At 54.7% G+C, this 16,748-nt stretch overlaps 3 protein-coding genes across 3 annotated transcripts; all 3 read right to left on the bottom strand.

The window, feature by feature from the left end:
- Positions 1-236: 236 nt before the first annotated feature.
- On the bottom strand, positions 237-2,033 carry IUM83_13399 (4-coumarate--CoA ligase 3; the record flags this gene model as incomplete). The annotated part of the gene is made up of 4 exons (XM_067938072.1): positions 237-1,371; positions 1,430-1,560; positions 1,622-1,759; positions 1,821-2,033. 4 exons carry the CDS (start codon positions 2,031-2,033, stop codon positions 237-239), a joined length of 1,617 nt encoding a protein of 538 aa, XP_067788308.1.
- A 355-nt stretch (positions 2,034-2,388) lies between these two features.
- Positions 2,389-3,984, bottom strand: IUM83_13398 (putative AMP-binding enzyme; the record flags this gene model as incomplete). The annotated part of the gene is made up of 1 exon (XM_067938071.1): positions 2,389-3,984. One exon carries the CDS (start codon positions 3,982-3,984, stop codon positions 2,389-2,391), a length of 1,596 nt encoding a protein of 531 aa, XP_067788307.1.
- Positions 3,985-9,003: 5,019 nt separating this feature from the next.
- IUM83_13397 (Integrase catalytic core protein) lies at positions 9,004-13,014 on the bottom strand (the record flags this gene model as incomplete). The annotated part of the gene is made up of 2 exons (XM_067938070.1): positions 9,004-10,165; positions 10,283-13,014. The coding sequence occupies 2 exons, from the start codon at positions 13,012-13,014 to the stop codon at positions 9,004-9,006; spliced, it is 3,894 nt and encodes a 1,297-aa protein (XP_067788300.1).
- Between the last annotated feature and the right edge of the window lie 3,734 nt (positions 13,015-16,748).

The following is a 16,748-nucleotide window of genomic DNA, read 5'->3' as shown; positions in this document are numbered from 1 at the left end:
AACCAGCGGTCGACACGCACAGCACTCCAAGAATCCGAGTGATGACGGGCTCGTCAAACCACGCAGCGGATGCCCCTTTTCAACACCAGCCACCCGACATCGACGCTCCATAGCAAGCAAGCACCTAAAGCAGCAGCGTCAATCACCATTCATTGCTAAACTGGAACTGGACTACAATACTCGAACCTCTCCAGCTGTATCAGCATCGCCACGCTGGACTCGGATCAGGACCCGAGTCACAGTCGACTACGCATCGACCGAGCTGCCTCGACCTTCTTGTCCTGCTCAAGCTGCAGCTGGCGGCGGAGGATTTTGCCCGATAGACTTTTAGGGATAGTATCGACGAACTCCACCTCGCGCACTCGCTTGAAGCCCGCCACTTTCGACGCCACGAACTCCATGAGCTCCTCAGCCGTCAGCGGTTCGTCCCCATTGAACTTTTGCACCACGAAGGCTTTGGGGATCTCGTCACCCGTGGCCAAATCGATTCCGCGCACGCAGCACGAGTCGGCGACTTGAGGGTGCGAGTTCACCACGTCCTCCACCTCGGCAGGCGCAACCTGGTGGCCCTTGTACTTGATGAGCTCCTTGAGACGGTCGACGATGAAGACGTAGCCGTCCTCATCGATGTACCCGACGTCACCAGTGTGAATGAATCCGTCCTCCGTGAAGATCTCGCGAGTAGCTTCGGGGTTGTTGAGGTAGCGCTTCATGACCGCCGGCGATCGGATCAACAACTCTCCTGGTCGGTTCACAGGCAGATCGACGCCAGTGTCGAGACACCTCACCCGTAGCTCCGTGTTGGGGAGCAGCTTTCCAGAGGCACCGTTGCGGAATACCGTCTCGGACGAATGGGTAGCTGTGCCCGCAAGCTCCGTCATCCCGTAGCTCTGCAGAACTGGAACACCGAATCGACTGTGAATGGCGTGAACAAGCTCGTCTCCCAATGGTGCAGCGCCCGACCCCAACCGGTTAATGGTTGAGAGATCGTACTTGTCCACGAGAGGGTGTTTCGCGAGGAACTGGATGATCGGGGGCACGACGTTGACTGTGTCCAGCTTGTACTTCTCGATGGTGCGCAGGAAACTGCCGGGCTCGAATCGAGGCAGCACGATCGTCGTGATCTTCTTGAAGATCGTCACGTGGAAGATCATGGTCGCCGCGATGTGGAAGAACGGCAGCACGGCGAGCATGTGGGCTGCGTCGCGTTCCAGAGCAGCCACTCGAGCACCGCAGGCGTACATTGCACGAGCTGTGAGCTCAACACCCTTAGGACGACCAGTAGTTCCGCTCGAAAACGGCAGCAACACGACGTCGTCGGGGTTAATTGCTGGCAACGCTGGGAAGGGCAGCTTCTGCGCCACCAGAGCTCTACGTGGACACAAGTGTTAGTGTTTGAATGGATCAAGACGAGTAGTATGGCACGTACTCGATGGTTTGCAGACCGGAGGCGCCTTTGGGGTGTCCGAGCGTGAATACCCGGTTGAGTGAGACGCCTGTGCGTGTTGAGGCTTGGATCACCACGTCAGCCAACGCAACATGCGATATCACTGCCGAGGCCTGGGGATACATGAAAAGGTTAGTGGTTGCAGCGGTGAAGAGTTTGATGCTTGCGTTGTACCTTGGCCGATCGGATTTGGTCGGCGAGTTCCTCGCTGTTGAACAGCGGAGAGGACGGCGAGCAGACTGCGCCCAAGCGATTCAACGCGAGGAACACGACGGGATACTCCAGACAATTGAAGGAGTGCAACACCACGACCTGTTGCCAGAAGTGGAGTGAATATCTCGACAAGAAGATGAAAAAGGATGCAAGCACGTACGTCGCCCTTCTTGACGCCGCTTGCCAACAAACCGGCAACGAGGAATTGCGCCATCTTAAACACTTCGGCGAAGCTCAACGTTCTCTCCGACATCCCGCAGACAAATGCCGGCTTGTCGCCATTCTCGCGAGCGTGTTCCTCCAACTTGTTCCAGATAGCAGCGTCTTGCGGGATGGAAACGTCCGGGTACGGCGACTTGAACGTGATGGCCATGGTAGACGAATTCACTGGTCGAGTTGATAGGAGGTGGGATGAGGAAGGCGCGAATTCAAAAGTGACGGACGAAGAGGTCGACCACTGCATGAACGCAGTGCACTGCGGTGCTCAGGACTGAAGTGGGAGCATTGTCGAACTTCGCACGACCTTCGAACCCCCGAGAATTGCTGCATTGCATGCTCGAGCATTCGACAAAGTTCCAATTCCACCAACACTGGATGATTTTGCAGCGTGACGTCGGTCAGCAGTACCCTTGCTTCGGATTCCAATACGCGGAATTCGTGTCGATATTACTCAGCACCATACCATACGTGTTTTTCACCTTAATCCTTACTTCCTCTGCTCCACCACCTTACAGACGACTCTGGGTCGCCTTCATCTTTTCGTTCTGACGGATCTGCAGCACGCGACGCAGGATTTTGCCCGACAGACTCTTGGGGATCACGTCGATGAACTCCACCTCACGCACGCGCTTGTAGCCTGTCACTTTGCCCGCCACGTATTCCATGAGTTCTTCCTCGCTCAACGACTCGCCCTCCTTAAGCACCACGAAAGCCTTGGGGATCTCTTCACCCGTGGCGGGGTCGAAGCCTCGAACACACCCAGAGTCCGCAACTTTCGGGTGCGAGTTGACCACGTCCTCCACCTCGGCAGGCGCAACCTGGTGGCCCTTGTACTTGATGAGCTCCTTGAGACGGTCGACGATGAAGACGTAGCCGTCCTCATCGATGTACCCGACGTCGCCCGTGCGCACGAATCCGTCCTCGGTGAACGTCACGCGGTTGGCTTCCGGGTTCTTGTAGTACCCCTTCATCAGCGCCGGGGTGCGGAACAGCAGCTCTCCGGTCTGGTTCACCCCGAGCTCCTGGCCCGTTTCCAGGTCCTGCACCTTCAACTCCGTGTTGGGGTGCAGCGTCCCAGAGGCGCCGTCACGGAACGTCGTGGGGTACGAGCTGGTCGCGCAGCCGGCGAACTCCGTCATGCCGTAGCCCTGCAGCACCTGGATCCCCAGTCTCTGCAGCACGGCGTGCTCCACCTCCTTGCCCAACGGAGCCCCGCCAGAGCCCACGTGGGTCACGTGAGAGAGGTCGTACTTGTCCACGATCGGGTGCTTGGCCAGGAACGTCACGAGCGGCGGCGCGAGGTTGAGCTTGGTCATCTTGTACTTGACCACGGTGCTGAGGAACGTCTCCGGGTCGAAGCCGGGCAGCACGACCATGGTCACGCCCTTGTAGATGGTCACGTGGAAGATCATGGTGGCCATGATGTGGAAGAACGGCAGCATGCCTAGAACATACTCCATCTCGGCCTCCCGGTAGGCAGGCAGGATCCCGCACGCGTACATTGCCCGCGCCGTGAGCTCCACGCCCTTGGGGCGGCCAGTGGTGCCGCTGGAGAACGGCAGCGTCACGACCTGGTCGGTGTCGATGGGCGGGATGTCGGGGAACGGCAGGTTCTGGGCTATCAAGCCCTCGACGGACTTGAGACCGGCCGGGCCCTCAGCCTGGCCGAGCGTGAAGACCTGCGACAGCGGGAGCCGCCGCAGCCCCGCGGCCTCCACCGCCACCTTTGCGAACTTCTTGTGGGTGATGACGGCCACCGCCTCGGCGATCTCGATCTGGTCGGCCAGCTCCTTCCCGTTGAACAGGGGCGAGGACGGCGAGCAGATCGCCCCGAGGCGGTTGAGTGCCAGGAACACCACCACGTACTCGAGGCAGTTGAACGAGTGCAGGATGACCACGTCCCCCTTCTTGAGCCCGTTGGCGGCCAGCCCCGCGCACAGCTTCCTGGCTTGCTGCAGCAGCTGTGAGAAGGTCAGGGACCGCTCGGTGATGCCGCAGATGAAGGCCTTCTTGTCCGGCTTGGCGGCCGCGTGCTGCTCCACCATCTTCCAGATGGACGCGTCGGCCGGAATGGGCTGCGTGAGGCAGCGCGACTTGAAGATCATGGCGGACGTGAGATGGCGGAGATCGCTGGGGACTTTGGACTGTCGCCTCCAGGACGCAAATGCAGGAATGACACAAGCACCAACAGCAGTTGAGGCCGTGTTAAACCACCGGAGGGCAGTCAGGCTTTGCACGGGATCCCTAGCGGATTGGCCGAGAGCTCAAACCAAACGATAACTTCAAGTTGAGCATCGTCCGAGCTTGTCGACTCAACGTCCTTGAATCTGGCTGACGTCAAACTTTCTTGTCGGGCTCGAAGCGGAAGCTGAGGTTGAGGGTCCGCCTCCGTGGCAGGAGTGATCGATAAATGGCTTTCATCGTAGCTGTCGCCACGGAGAAAGCTGCTGAATGACCACCGACACGTAAGGCTATTAGCAAGTTGCTAATACATGTAGCAATGCCTCGTAAGGCTAACTGGTGTGTGGAACGCCATCGACACTCGCGTGCTCTACATACATGTTGCATCTGCCCAGGCACAAATAATTGAGCTACAGTACATATTATAATACGTGCAAAACACTGTGCGAGGTTGAACTTACTTGGCGCCGCCAAGTTGGCGGTAGGAATGCTGCCAAACGGCAGATAAATGTTTGCTGATGCCCACCATCAATGATGCCAACGACCCTCAAACCAGGAGTCGAGACGTGTCTGGTGCCGAGTGAAATACCGGTAAGGTCGGCTACGTCCAAAGGAGGTTCCATGCAAGCCCTGTACATTACGTGTACAAGCGTATTGATACCTACATGCATTAATACATGTTGTCCACGTCTCCAGCGAAGAGCCCCACCGAAACTCTCGAATCGTGTGTACAGTACACAGTGCATTATAGGCAAATCCATTCTTGAGATCACCAGCTGTGAGAATCAAAAGCTGGTGCTGGGCGGCCGTAACAACGATTCGTTGTCAACAAAAATCCCCCCCCCCCCACACACACACTTTGATGAGGAGATCTTCCATCGAGAGATAAGTAAATAGACCTCGTTTGCTGGACGTTATGGCTTCGCAAGCGTGCCGCTCGATATCTCGTGTGTCCATATTTCCGCATAGAGCAGCATTACATACAAGTGATGCTGAACTACATGTATCGACTTGACTGACCATACCGTGTAACGGTTTACATGTGTGGACAAATGCCAGCGGGCTTTGCCCAAAATCTGGTACTGTACCTGTGACTGTGTCAGTCAGTTTTGGTACACCAGAATTGCCCGTGAAGCTTCGGCAACTATCACCAACCAGTTTGCATGTCTATCTAAAGAATCAAACTTTCAAGTTGACTGCCAAATTACAGGCAGAGTCTCGAACAACATGGAATCCCAAAATACTTCGGCAGCCCTGTACTAATGCGTAGTTGATCGCGTGGCACGGTGTGTGCGTAACATGACGTGTACAGTACTGTACCCGAACTTGCACTGTGTTAAAGTTGAGCATCTCAGACGTGCTAATACTTTGCAGGAGAACATGGGACTCGCTCATATTAATAGAGCTGTCCCATACACTCTCGACCGGGATTGTCTCCTCCACCAGGGCCCACCAGTCCTCATTCCGTCTTTTGACTGTTAAAACACAAGCACCTCCGGGCATCCTTCCTACTCCGAGACTTCTTCCTTCGGCACCTTGACGCTGTCCTCCGCTGTTCTATTCCTTCCTCAACATGCCCAGTCCAAAAGCTTAACACACTGCGACTCATTGTCACACAATCATGCGATTTACGGAAACGTATGGGATTACCAACCGCGATGGGCTCCACCCTCCGTACATACATATGTAGCTGCATTTCGATAGTCAATCTCAGTTCGGCGCCAATTGGCCACTTCTGTTCGCACAATTTGTACGAAAATTCTATCATCCGATGTGCATCGAGGTTACGGCGTCCCCAACTTCTGTAGGCAATCCCTGTGCCCATTTCGTAAAAGCTGCACCGCAACGAAGAAAGGCATGAATCTCCGTCGATTCGCAGCCTCCGTCTTCGTGGGTGTACTGGGCCTCACGTCCACTGCCCCACGCGTCGAAGTTCAGGCTCAGGAATGCAAGGCAAAGGATAACACTTTCGGCTTTCTCGTGGATAAACTGCCGACGGCGTACGGTATGAACACTTGCGTGGCCAACAATGTCGGAACGATCAGTTGGGCGATCGCCAGCACTATCTTCAGTAGCTGTGGAATGTTGGACGTTTACGATGTGGTCAAGAATAAGGACCTGACGAACTTCTTCAACCTGCTCAAATCCGTCGCTGCAACCCCCGCCGACATTTCCCCGCTCATATACAAGTTCATGGCAGCCCAAAACGACGATTCTGTGGATAACCTCTGTGACGCCTTCAGCAATGCCATCGGACCGTGTGGCCAAAAAGTTCTGCCGAAACTCATCCCAGCGTTTCAGAAGGACAACGTGTGCTGCGGGCAGATCAGTGACCTGATTGATCTGTTTAACCTTGTTGTGCCACCCGACAAAAACACCATGTTCTTCATTCTCAACGAGCTGATCGACGGCTTCAACAGGTTCTTGTGCTCCAAGAAGGGAAAAAACTCGTGCGGCCTTGACATGTTCGAGCAGTTGACGAGAAGATATACGGTCGACAATTTCGATTTCTTTGAGCACTTGGTGCTGCCGTTCATGACTGTCGGCCAGGGAGAAGAGTGTTCGGGTTTGTCGGGCAACCCATACAAGAACACAGCCTCGCAGAAGTCGGCTACGACTATCAACTTCGGGTGTTGTGTGCACCAGATGCGACCGCTCATTCAAACAATCCAGAGTGCCGTCAAGTACATGGTGAGCGATGAAACTTGGGACATCCTGAGCGGCATGGTTTCGTTCACGGCCCCCAATGGTGGGTTCGTTGACACACTTACAGGAACGACGTCTTGCAAGTTCGACGGCGCTTCGTGCCGCGATCCGAAGGGCATCACAAACAGCCAGGGGGTGACCCGCGATGTCGGCTCGAAGAACCCAGGCAAGAACGACCTTGTTAACACGACCTGCACCTTGGAGGACAAGTGCAGTGGGGACAAATCAGTGTGCAGTCAAGTGTGCAAAAGAGGTTCTGTTGCCGTTCCCGACTGGCTCAAGTCTACCCTTGCTTATCAGCGCAACTTGGCAAACAGCGGTCCGTTCTGCTACGCGCAGATCCCCGCTACCCACAACAGTGCGATTACACTCGCGGATGGCTTTGGAAACCGCGACCAGCTCTTCAACAAGAACCTGAACCCGGATAAATGGTATTCGTACCTCAAGACAAACAACCAGGTGCTGAGTATGACAGATCAGCTCGACATTGGTATTCGATTCATCGAAATTGATACCCACTTCTTCCTGAACGACCTCCACACGGGACACTGTGGTAATCTTGGCTCAGACGCTGTGGCGGGTTTCTTCGGTGCTATCGGTAAGACGCTTGGAAACTACGGCACGTACAACTGGGGCCCCGAGCTACTGGGCTGCTTTCCTTCGATTTCCGGGATTAAAGCGTCGGAGCAACCTCTGACGAAAAATTCGATGGATGAAATCAAGGCATGGCTCAATGCGAACCCCACGGAGTTCGTGGTGGTTTACTTAGACACGGGTTCGGACATCAAGCGGTCGGACAAGTTCGGCGCTATCGACACACTGTTTACCGATACGTTTGGGGACTTGCTTGTCCCGTTGACGGCGCTGGATGATTTGGCGAAGGGCAAGTGGACGGGCGGCAGTATCAACGAGTTCATCAACGCTGGCCACCAAGTGTTGGCTCTTACGAATACCAAGACCAAGGCTGCCTACAGTTTGTATGACATGTGCACAACGGAGAAGGAGCTCACGGTCGAGTTTATCGATAGCCTGCCTGACGCCAAGCGCCAGATCAACGGACTCACGATCTACAGCAACACGAACTGGATCCGCTCGTGGTCGGAGCAGCTGCGATACATCTCGCTCACAGCGACGGGTGCCCTTATGAACAAGTTCCCGGTGTTCTTGGACGCCGACAGCATTCCCAAGTATCTGCGGTGGAACCTGAACCTCATCGCTATTGACAACGCTGACGTTGCCAAGATGGGGGCTCAGGTCTGGTCGTGGGCGGAGAACGAACCCAGCACCACAGCGGCTGGTGCGTACGTGCTTATGGGCACGAATGGCCGATGGGTGGCTAGCACCAAGGCTAAGAAGGGAACCCGGGCCTGCTGGGACAGCGCCAAGCTAGCGTGGTCCATCGTCGACTTCGCTAAGGACTGCCCTGCAGGAACATCATTCAAGGCCCCTTCGGACCCGTACCAGAACTACCTGTTGCACGAGGCGCTCGTGGCCCAGAAGATCGCGGACACATCGCTGGTAATCAATGCTACTTTGACAGCAGTCGGTGCTCCCACCCCCGTGCCGTCAGAAGTAGCGGTGCTTACAGATTGATGACCGTGTTCCTGATCCCGTCTCCAACAGTACTGCAGCTAGTAGTGCTGGAAAAACGGAGGTCAGGGGGCAGACTGCACCCGACGTATGTTGTGTAAAAGCGTCGGTCCAATACAGAACAGATACTCGCATGTACGTAGTTGAGAGTCTCCCGATATAATCTCATAATAATTAGTAAGCTCGACGTTAGCGTTCAACTCGTCACAAAATCAACATTTGGATTTCGGACGCAAGGGCTTCACGAAGACTAGGATAACCTAAAACACCAATCAAGGGCTCAGATACTATGCTAAGACTATTGCTAGGACAAACTGAAGAAGGTCGTACTGGGATCTTGCACTGGTTGACTTGGTCGTTGACACCGCCGAGGCTTGGGGCGAGGCGAGGAAGGTCACTTGGGGGGTTGAATCGAAATTCAGAAGTGATTGGATTGTTGGAGCTTACACTCTAGGCTAGTGCTAAAGACACGCTACCGTGCGTCCTATCAACTAGTGCGTCTAATCAACCATCATTCTACACTACTCGTCCAATCAACCTACTCGTCTAATCAACGTGTGGTCGTATTGGACCGGTTCGGTTAACCGGTTCGGGTACCTCGGAACTGGTACAGTGTACCAAGGTTCAGTACCCTGCAACACGCCCCCTCAATGCGAACACGCGTGAACGCCGAGCGCAGCCGTCAAGTCCTTGTGGCGTGGTCCGGCAAGCCCCTTGGTCATGATGTCGGCCAGCATGGTGGCAGTCTCGCAGTACTCGACGATCACTTCGCCGCGCTTGACTTCGTCGCGGATGTGATGGTACTTGATGTCGATGTGCTTGGCGCGGCCATGGTTGACGGGGTTCTTGGTCATCTTGATGCACGACTGGTTGTCTTCGAAAATCTTCAACTCGGGCGTAACTCCGCCTGCAGCAACCAGGATCTCGCACAGCAGCTTGTGCACCCACTTGCCTTCTTGAATCGCCAAACTCAGTGCGATGTACTCGGCCTCGCTTGTCGAGAGCGACACACTCGACTGCTTCTTGGAACCCCACGAGATCGGTCCACCGGCGACTTGGAACAGGTAGCCCGACGTAGACTTGCGATCACTAAGATCACCAGCCCAGTCGGCATCCGAGTAACCTTGAAAGTCGATGTCCTTGCCCGGCGAGAAGCGGAGTCCGTGCGACTTGGTCCCTTGAAGGTAGCGGAAGATGCGCTTGACCGCAATCCAGTGCTCGACTTGCGGGTTCTCCATGAAGCGTGACACGTAGCCAACTGCGAACGCAATGTCCGGGCGAGTCGATGTCATCAAGTGCATGAGTGCACCGACAGCCTCGCGAAATGGCGCGTCCAACTTGGTCATGGCGTCGCTTGAAACTAGCTTCATGCTGATGTCGACTGGACTTGCAGCGGGTTTGCAGTCTTGCATGCCGAAGCGCTCCAGGATGTCGTTGATGTAGCGAGCTTGGCTCAGCGTAACACTGCCATCCGCGTTGTTGACCACCTCGATCCCGAGGATGAAGGAACATTTGCCACTGTCGGTCATCTCGAACCGCGACTTGAGTTGGCGCTTGACTTCCGCGATCAGATCAGCCGAACTTCCGGTCACCAAGACGTCGTCCACGTAGACCAGCAGCAGAACGCATTCGCCGTCGACGACCTTGATGTAGAGGCAGGGGTCGTAGCTTGAGACGCGAAAACCGATGGAGCGCACATATTCGTCGAAGGTCTCGTTCCAAACTCGCGAAGCTTGCTTGAGCCCGTAAATCGCCTTGAGCAGTTCCACGCAGTCGAAACCGTCGTCCAGTTCCACGCCTTCAGGCACGCTGCAGAACACCTTCTCCTTCATCAAGCCGTACAGGAACGCAGTCACCACGTCGAGCTGGTCCATCGGCCATCCGAAGTACTTGGCAACCGCAATGATCATTCGCAGCGTGACGTACTTGACCACGGGCGAAAACGTCTCGGTGTAGTCGATGCCATACTTCTGCACGAAGCCTTTCGCGACAAGCCGAGCCTTGAACTTCTCGATCGATCCGTCCGCGTTGCGCTTGATCTTGAACACCCACTTGGTACCGACTGCGCGCTGGTTGTTGGGCAGTTTGGCGGCGCGGAAAACACCTCGCAGCCGCATCGACTTGAGTTCGGCGCGAATTGCCTTGCGCCACTGGACTTGGTCTGGTCCGTTCACAGCTTCTTGAAACGTCTTCGGCTCCGCGCTGTCACTTGCTTCCACCGCATTGGCACTTGCACGCCAGAACATGGGCGGAGTCGAGCCGTCTTCATCGTCTTCTTCCGATTTTGCTTCTTGCGCCGTCGTAGATTCCCGTTGGTCTTCGTCTTCCGAGCGTCCAGGCGCACTTGCTTCTTCGAGTCCAGCGCTACGACGAGGACGTCGAACGTTGTCGCGATCTTGGTTGTCCGGACGCGATTTGCGCTTCCCCGCCTGCGTGAACACCCTTGTGCCGGAGTCGTCGGAGACTTGCATGTCGTCGAAAACGTCCGTAAGTCGGTTGACTTCTTCACCCTCAGCAGTCTTGGAGTCGTCGAAGCTTGACTCATCGAATGTGACATCGCGAGAAATCACCACCTGCCCCGCCTCGATGTCATAAACTCGATACGCCTTGGAACGCTCCTCGTAACCCATGAAAATTCCTTCACGAGCTTTCGGGTCCCACTTGAGTCGCTTCTCCTTCGGCGTCAAAACGTAGGCCTTGCACCCGAAGATCCGCATGTGCTTGACGTTGGGCTTGGACTTGTAGACGATCTCGAACGGAGTTTTGTCGGGCGACTTGGGTGACGGCAGACGATTCTTGATGTAAATCGCCGTCATCGCTGCTTCCGCCCAGAACGTCTTGTCCAACCCAGCATAGTGAAGCATGCTGCGGCCGATGGTCACGATGGTTCGGTTGGCGCGTTCAGCCGTCGCGTTCGTTTGGTGCGCATACCGAACCGTGGGCTGCACTTCGATGCCGTGGTCTTCGTAGTACGCCAAGAGCGAATTGGTCGCGAACTCCTTGGCTCCGTCATGGCGCACGAATTTCACCCTGGCATCGAATTGTTTCTCCACCTTGGTGATGAATCGGCGCAAGCAGCCTTCACTCTCCGACCTGGCTCGCAGACAGAATCCCGACATGCAGCTGCTGGCTTCGTCCGTGATGAGCAGCAGGTAGCGGCTGCCACCCAGCGACTCTTCTTCCATGGGCCCGCAGATGTCGAAGTGGAGGAACTCGAACGGCTTGTACTTGCGCTTGTTCGGGTTGCTTGGGAAGGGCTTTTGCACCATTTTCCCTTGTTGGCACCCACGACATTGGCTTGACTTCTTCGACGATGTCGGCATTTTCGCACCCGTCACCATGCCACTTGAGACCATCTTCCGAAGAATGTCATTCGGCGCGTGACCCAAACGCGCATGAAGATCCACCGCGTTGACTGACGCCTTGGACACCGAATTCGCAGCGCAGCTTGGGACTCGGAGCCAGTAGAGCCCGTCGATCAGGTCCGCGGAAGCCACGATTTTCTTCGACTTCTTCTGTGCGATGTGCATTTCAGCACCATCAAACACCACCTTGAACAGTCCGCTTCGGTTGATCTGCGGCACCGAGAGCAGGTTCTTGTTCATGCTTGGCACGTAAAGTGCATCTTGAATGCGGATGTCGCGCTCCTTGCCGTTGGGCAAAGTGACCCGCTGCATCACCGTCCCGACTCCCATGATCTTGGCCGTGTTGCCGTTGGCGACCGTGAGTTCACCTTCGTCGCACACCTTGATGTCGACAAACTTGGTCTCGTCGTTGCAGATGTGGTGCGTGGCACCACTGTCGATTGCCCATGAGCCTTGAAACTTGTTGGTCCTGGAGACTCCACACTCCATAGAGACCGCGAACGCGACGCAGTCGTCATCGCTGTCGTCACGCCACTGGACGTTGTTCGCACCGCGACCAGACCGGCCACGTCGTGCACCTCGATTCTCTTCCTTCTGCTTGGTCCAGCACTTTTCCACGACGTGCCCCGATTTTCCGCAGTACGTGCAGTGGCGACTTTCACGCTCGGCATTGAAGGCCCTCGCAGCGTCTTCAATCTTCACCTGAGCCGTCTTCTCGCCCTGCCGCTTGATGTGCTCATTCGTGAGCACCTTGATCACATCTTGAGTGCGCAGCTCTGCGTTGCTCATCTCCAAGTTGAGAACGACGTTCTCGAAACTCATGGGCAGACTCCTGAGCAAGCAGATCGCCACGTCTTCATCCTCCATCTTGGCGCCGATGTTGCTGAGCTTGGCGCTGATGTTGAAGACTTCATTGCAATGATGAAGCACATTGCCGCCTTCTGCCATCTCCATGCTGAAGAGCTGGCGCTTCAGGTAGATGCGTCCAGCCTTCTGCGACCCCCCGTAGAGCGAACGCAGTCGCGTCCAGGCCACCCACGCTTCCTCGCAGTCGTCGACCACATGATGGTAGTCAGCATCCATGTGGAGCAACATCAGGCCGAACGCGATGTTGCTCGACTTGACGTAGTCGTCCTTGGCCCTCGTGTCCGCGAAGCTTGGTTTCGTCTCGCGGTTCACGACGCTCCACACCGACTTGGTCAGGAACACGCCACGCATGTAGCGGTTCCACGTGGCGTAGTTGTCGCCGTTGAACTTGTCGATGGAGATCTTGGTGTCTTGGACAGAGGACATGGTGCTTGGGCTCATAACCTGAAGAAGGTCGTACTGGGATCTTGCACTGGTTGACTTGGTCGTTGACACCGCCGAGGCTTGGGGCGAGGCGAGGAAGGTCACTTGGGGGGTTGAATCGAAATTCAGAAGTGATTGGATTGTTGGAGCTTACACTCTAGGCTAGTGCTAAAGACACGCTACCGTGCGTCCTATCAACTAGTGCGTCTAATCAACCATCATTCTACACTACTCGTCCAATCAACCTACTCGTCTAATCAACGTGTGGTCGTATTGGACCGGTTCGGTTAACCGGTTCGGGTACCTCGGAACTGGTACAGTGTACCAAGGTTCAGTACCCTGCAACACAAACAAAGTGACGTTCACTAGGTTTCAGTATTGTGTATCTAAAAATTATCCTAGGACAGGCGACTAGACCAAATTTGTAGTACACTATACTGAAATCAAGATAAATTTGATTTTGTCCTTCCTAGCAATAGTCTCGGTGGGGTTGGCATACATCGGCCCTGGATCGTGCCGAGTAGCTGATCGCGGTGGTGCTAGAAACGTTAAAAAAACCCGGCATTTCCTCGTGGCATGCTCCGCATCCTACGGAGCCCGCTGGATGACACGTTGATACCGATCAACAAATAAACAGTCCGGACCGACGGCCATTTCGTGCCACGAACTACGACCAATGCCAACGCTAGTCGAGCATGACGAGTAGCAAATGTCACTTTTTCATTTTTGACCAAGAGATAACAAGAAAGAGAACATATTGTATCGGTATTACAAGGACTGAGTTGCTGTAACGTAGTGGAAGATTGGACTCGTTAAGGGCAAAATGAAAAGTGGTATTGTCCTTAAAGATATTGATGACTTAAAGTCCGTACTCTCTTGTAATCTAGATCAGCTACTCACTTCATGACCACTCGTTGTTGAATGCAATTGTTAGTTGACGGGTCGCCTCGTAAACTTCACCTTGAAGCTGTCCCGTAAGTAGTCCCGTAAGTCGTCCCGTGAGTCGTCCCGTAAGTAGTCCCGTAAGTCGTCCCGTAATACGTACCCAAAAATGTAAATTACGTGCTCCGATAATAAATTACGAAACCAGAAATATATAAGGCAGTGCGTTACAAGACCCAGTTTTGAAAGCGGCGAACTTACTTCGACGGACCGTTTGGCGCGATGTGACCCCCTTTCTTGCAGCGATGGCAAGTAGCCGTAGTTTGCTTGTCATTGTCCAGCATGAGAGCACGTTTCCCGAGCCAGCGCTTGAGGAGCTCGTCTTGGCGTCGAACGTGATGATGTCGGACGCGATGGTTTGGCCAGCACCTGTTGTCACTCGATCTCCGTCGACATTGCAGGATCTTGCTCGGGTTCCGGTTGCTGGACAGGGAGTTGCAACGGTCTTGGCACTTCTTGGTCACCTTGTCCGCGTCCACGACCTCGTCCGACTCCATCAGGACTCAAAGCGGGCACATTCTCGTTAGCGTTAGTAGGTATAATTTTCACAACGCACATTCAACTTCCAACCCCTGAATCCGGGAACGCGCACCACGCGTGACGTGGCGCTACTGTAACGGGGTTTCATACACACACAAGTGACAACAGTCACGTGTGCATGACAACGGTCACAAGTGACAACAGTCACTTGTGCGCGACAATTGTCACTTATGGTTTAACAGATAAATATCTGTTAAAGGTTTTAGATACTTCCTCACATTGGTGTAAGGCACACCAATGGATACATTGAAGTGAGACACCACAATCAGTGATCCACACCTACACAAAGATCCTATTGGTAGAAAGCAGCATCTTTCTACCAATTAGAGACGTGCATATTAGCGGGGCTCTGACAGCCAGCCGCTGCCAACCCCTTTCAGAAACGATAAACATTTTTAGCAGATTTAGGAGGAAGATCAATTTACAAACAATACAGTTCTCATTTTACCTAATCGAAGTCACTTGGAACCTTATCTGATTTAACTTATATTTGTGTATTCAAATATAATTAACCTAAGTAATTACTAAGTACTTACGATTCCTCATACACGTAGCGCAACGCGTAAGCTAAAGTAGTGAGTCAAGTTAGACCCACTACACCTGGTAGCACTTTGTAGTCCAACGACCGACTGCTTGACGTTCGTACGAGGTGTACGAACGCGGAGTCGAGAACCACATGAGCACGGAGGTGCCCATGGAGAGCTCCAACACGCCTGCAACGCATGTTGCACGCGCTGACTGCCCCCACCTGTCTGACCCAGAGTGGGAAGCCCTCCAACGACTGTCAACAGTCATTGGAGAAGCCGCGATAGCTACGATTCTGCGTACGCTATCGCCGACGGAGCAACACGGTGTTGTTCTGGGGTTCATCATGAAGGAGCAGCGTGATGCTGCTTCCTCAGTGACGGCGTCGTCAGGGACGACACCGCGTACTCAACCATTAAAGTTGAGCGTAAGCAATTACGTGGGAAGAGAGGGCGAGCCTCTCCTCCGATGGCTTGTCGAGCTCGACACAGCCATAGCGGCTCGACGCATCGTCGACCCGCTGTCAAAGGTCCCGTTCGCCATGTCCTGCCTTGGCGGACGAGTGAGGAGTTGGGCGTACGGACGCCGACTCTCAGATCCTACGTGCTTCAGCACGTATAAGATATTCGAAGAGGAGCTCAGACAAGCGTTTGAGCCCCCGCAAAACGAGTTCCGGTCGAGGGCAGAATTCCTCGACCTGCAGCAGGGTAAGCATGACGTCCATGCTTACGCGCAGCGTGCACGGTACTTGGTCTCGAACATCGTGACCAACCCGATAGACGAGGCGACTAAGGTCGTAACGTTCATGAAGGGACTGAGAGATGGGCCTGTGAAGACCTATCTCTTCCGAGAGTACCCGAGTACTCTCGAAGCTGCGATTAGTCTCGCAATGCAAGAAGGGTTTAGCCTGCGGCAGGCTAAACTGAATGCGAACGTGCCGAGGTAGCTACCGCGCACGGTAGTGAGCACGGGAGGTCCGGAACCAATGGACCTCTCGAATACAACGGCTGCTCGTCACCAGCAGCACGGAAGTAATGTGCGATGTTTCCGTTGCGGAAGGATCGGTCACTTTGCCAGAGAGTGCACGTCTCCCGTGCACTGCAATGGTGGCCGTCGTGGCGATGCCGGGCATCGCCGCGAACAAACAAAAAACGTGAACATCCAGTAGGCGCGGGGCGCCCTACTGGTAATACAGCCACGCGTGCCAACATTGGGCACGCGACACTGAGGACTGCAGCCCCCAGGAAGACCAGATCTTGCTGCAAGAAGCAAGATGACAGGCCGAACCTGGTCATCTTGAAGGTAACGTCGAAGAGAACGAGCGACTCTCTTCGCGCTCTGGTAGATTCGGGCACGTCGAGCAACTTTGTTCGACTGCGGAGTTTACCGAGCCTTGACTTCGAGGAGGTAAAGGTACCTCGAAGTCTTCTGGAAGTTCGATTGGCAACATGAAGACCGAGAACCGCGTCGTGAACGTGCGCTTCTCGTACAAACAGCGTGTGTTTGTCGAACACTTTATCGTCCTGGACCTGGACGATAAGTTCGACGTTGTTATGGAATGCCGTGGCTTGTACGGCATGATCCGGTAATTGACTGGAAGAAGCACACGCTCGTGCGCTTCGGTCGCGACTGCGGAACGGAGAGCGATGATCCTGTTACGGCAGCGCACGCACCAGCAGGTGCACGCGACTTGCCAGTCGAGACAGTGCTTAATGCTGCTGTCCCGGAGT

The sequence above is a fragment of the Phytophthora cinnamomi genome (assembly GCF_018691715.1).
Source record: "Phytophthora cinnamomi strain GKB4 chromosome Unknown Contig54, whole genome shotgun sequence".
NCBI classification, from domain to species: domain Eukaryota; phylum Oomycota; class Peronosporomycetes; order Peronosporales; family Peronosporaceae; genus Phytophthora; species Phytophthora cinnamomi.
The sequence above is the reverse complement of the archived record's forward strand: the minus strand, read 5'-3'. Positions and strand labels throughout refer to the sequence as shown.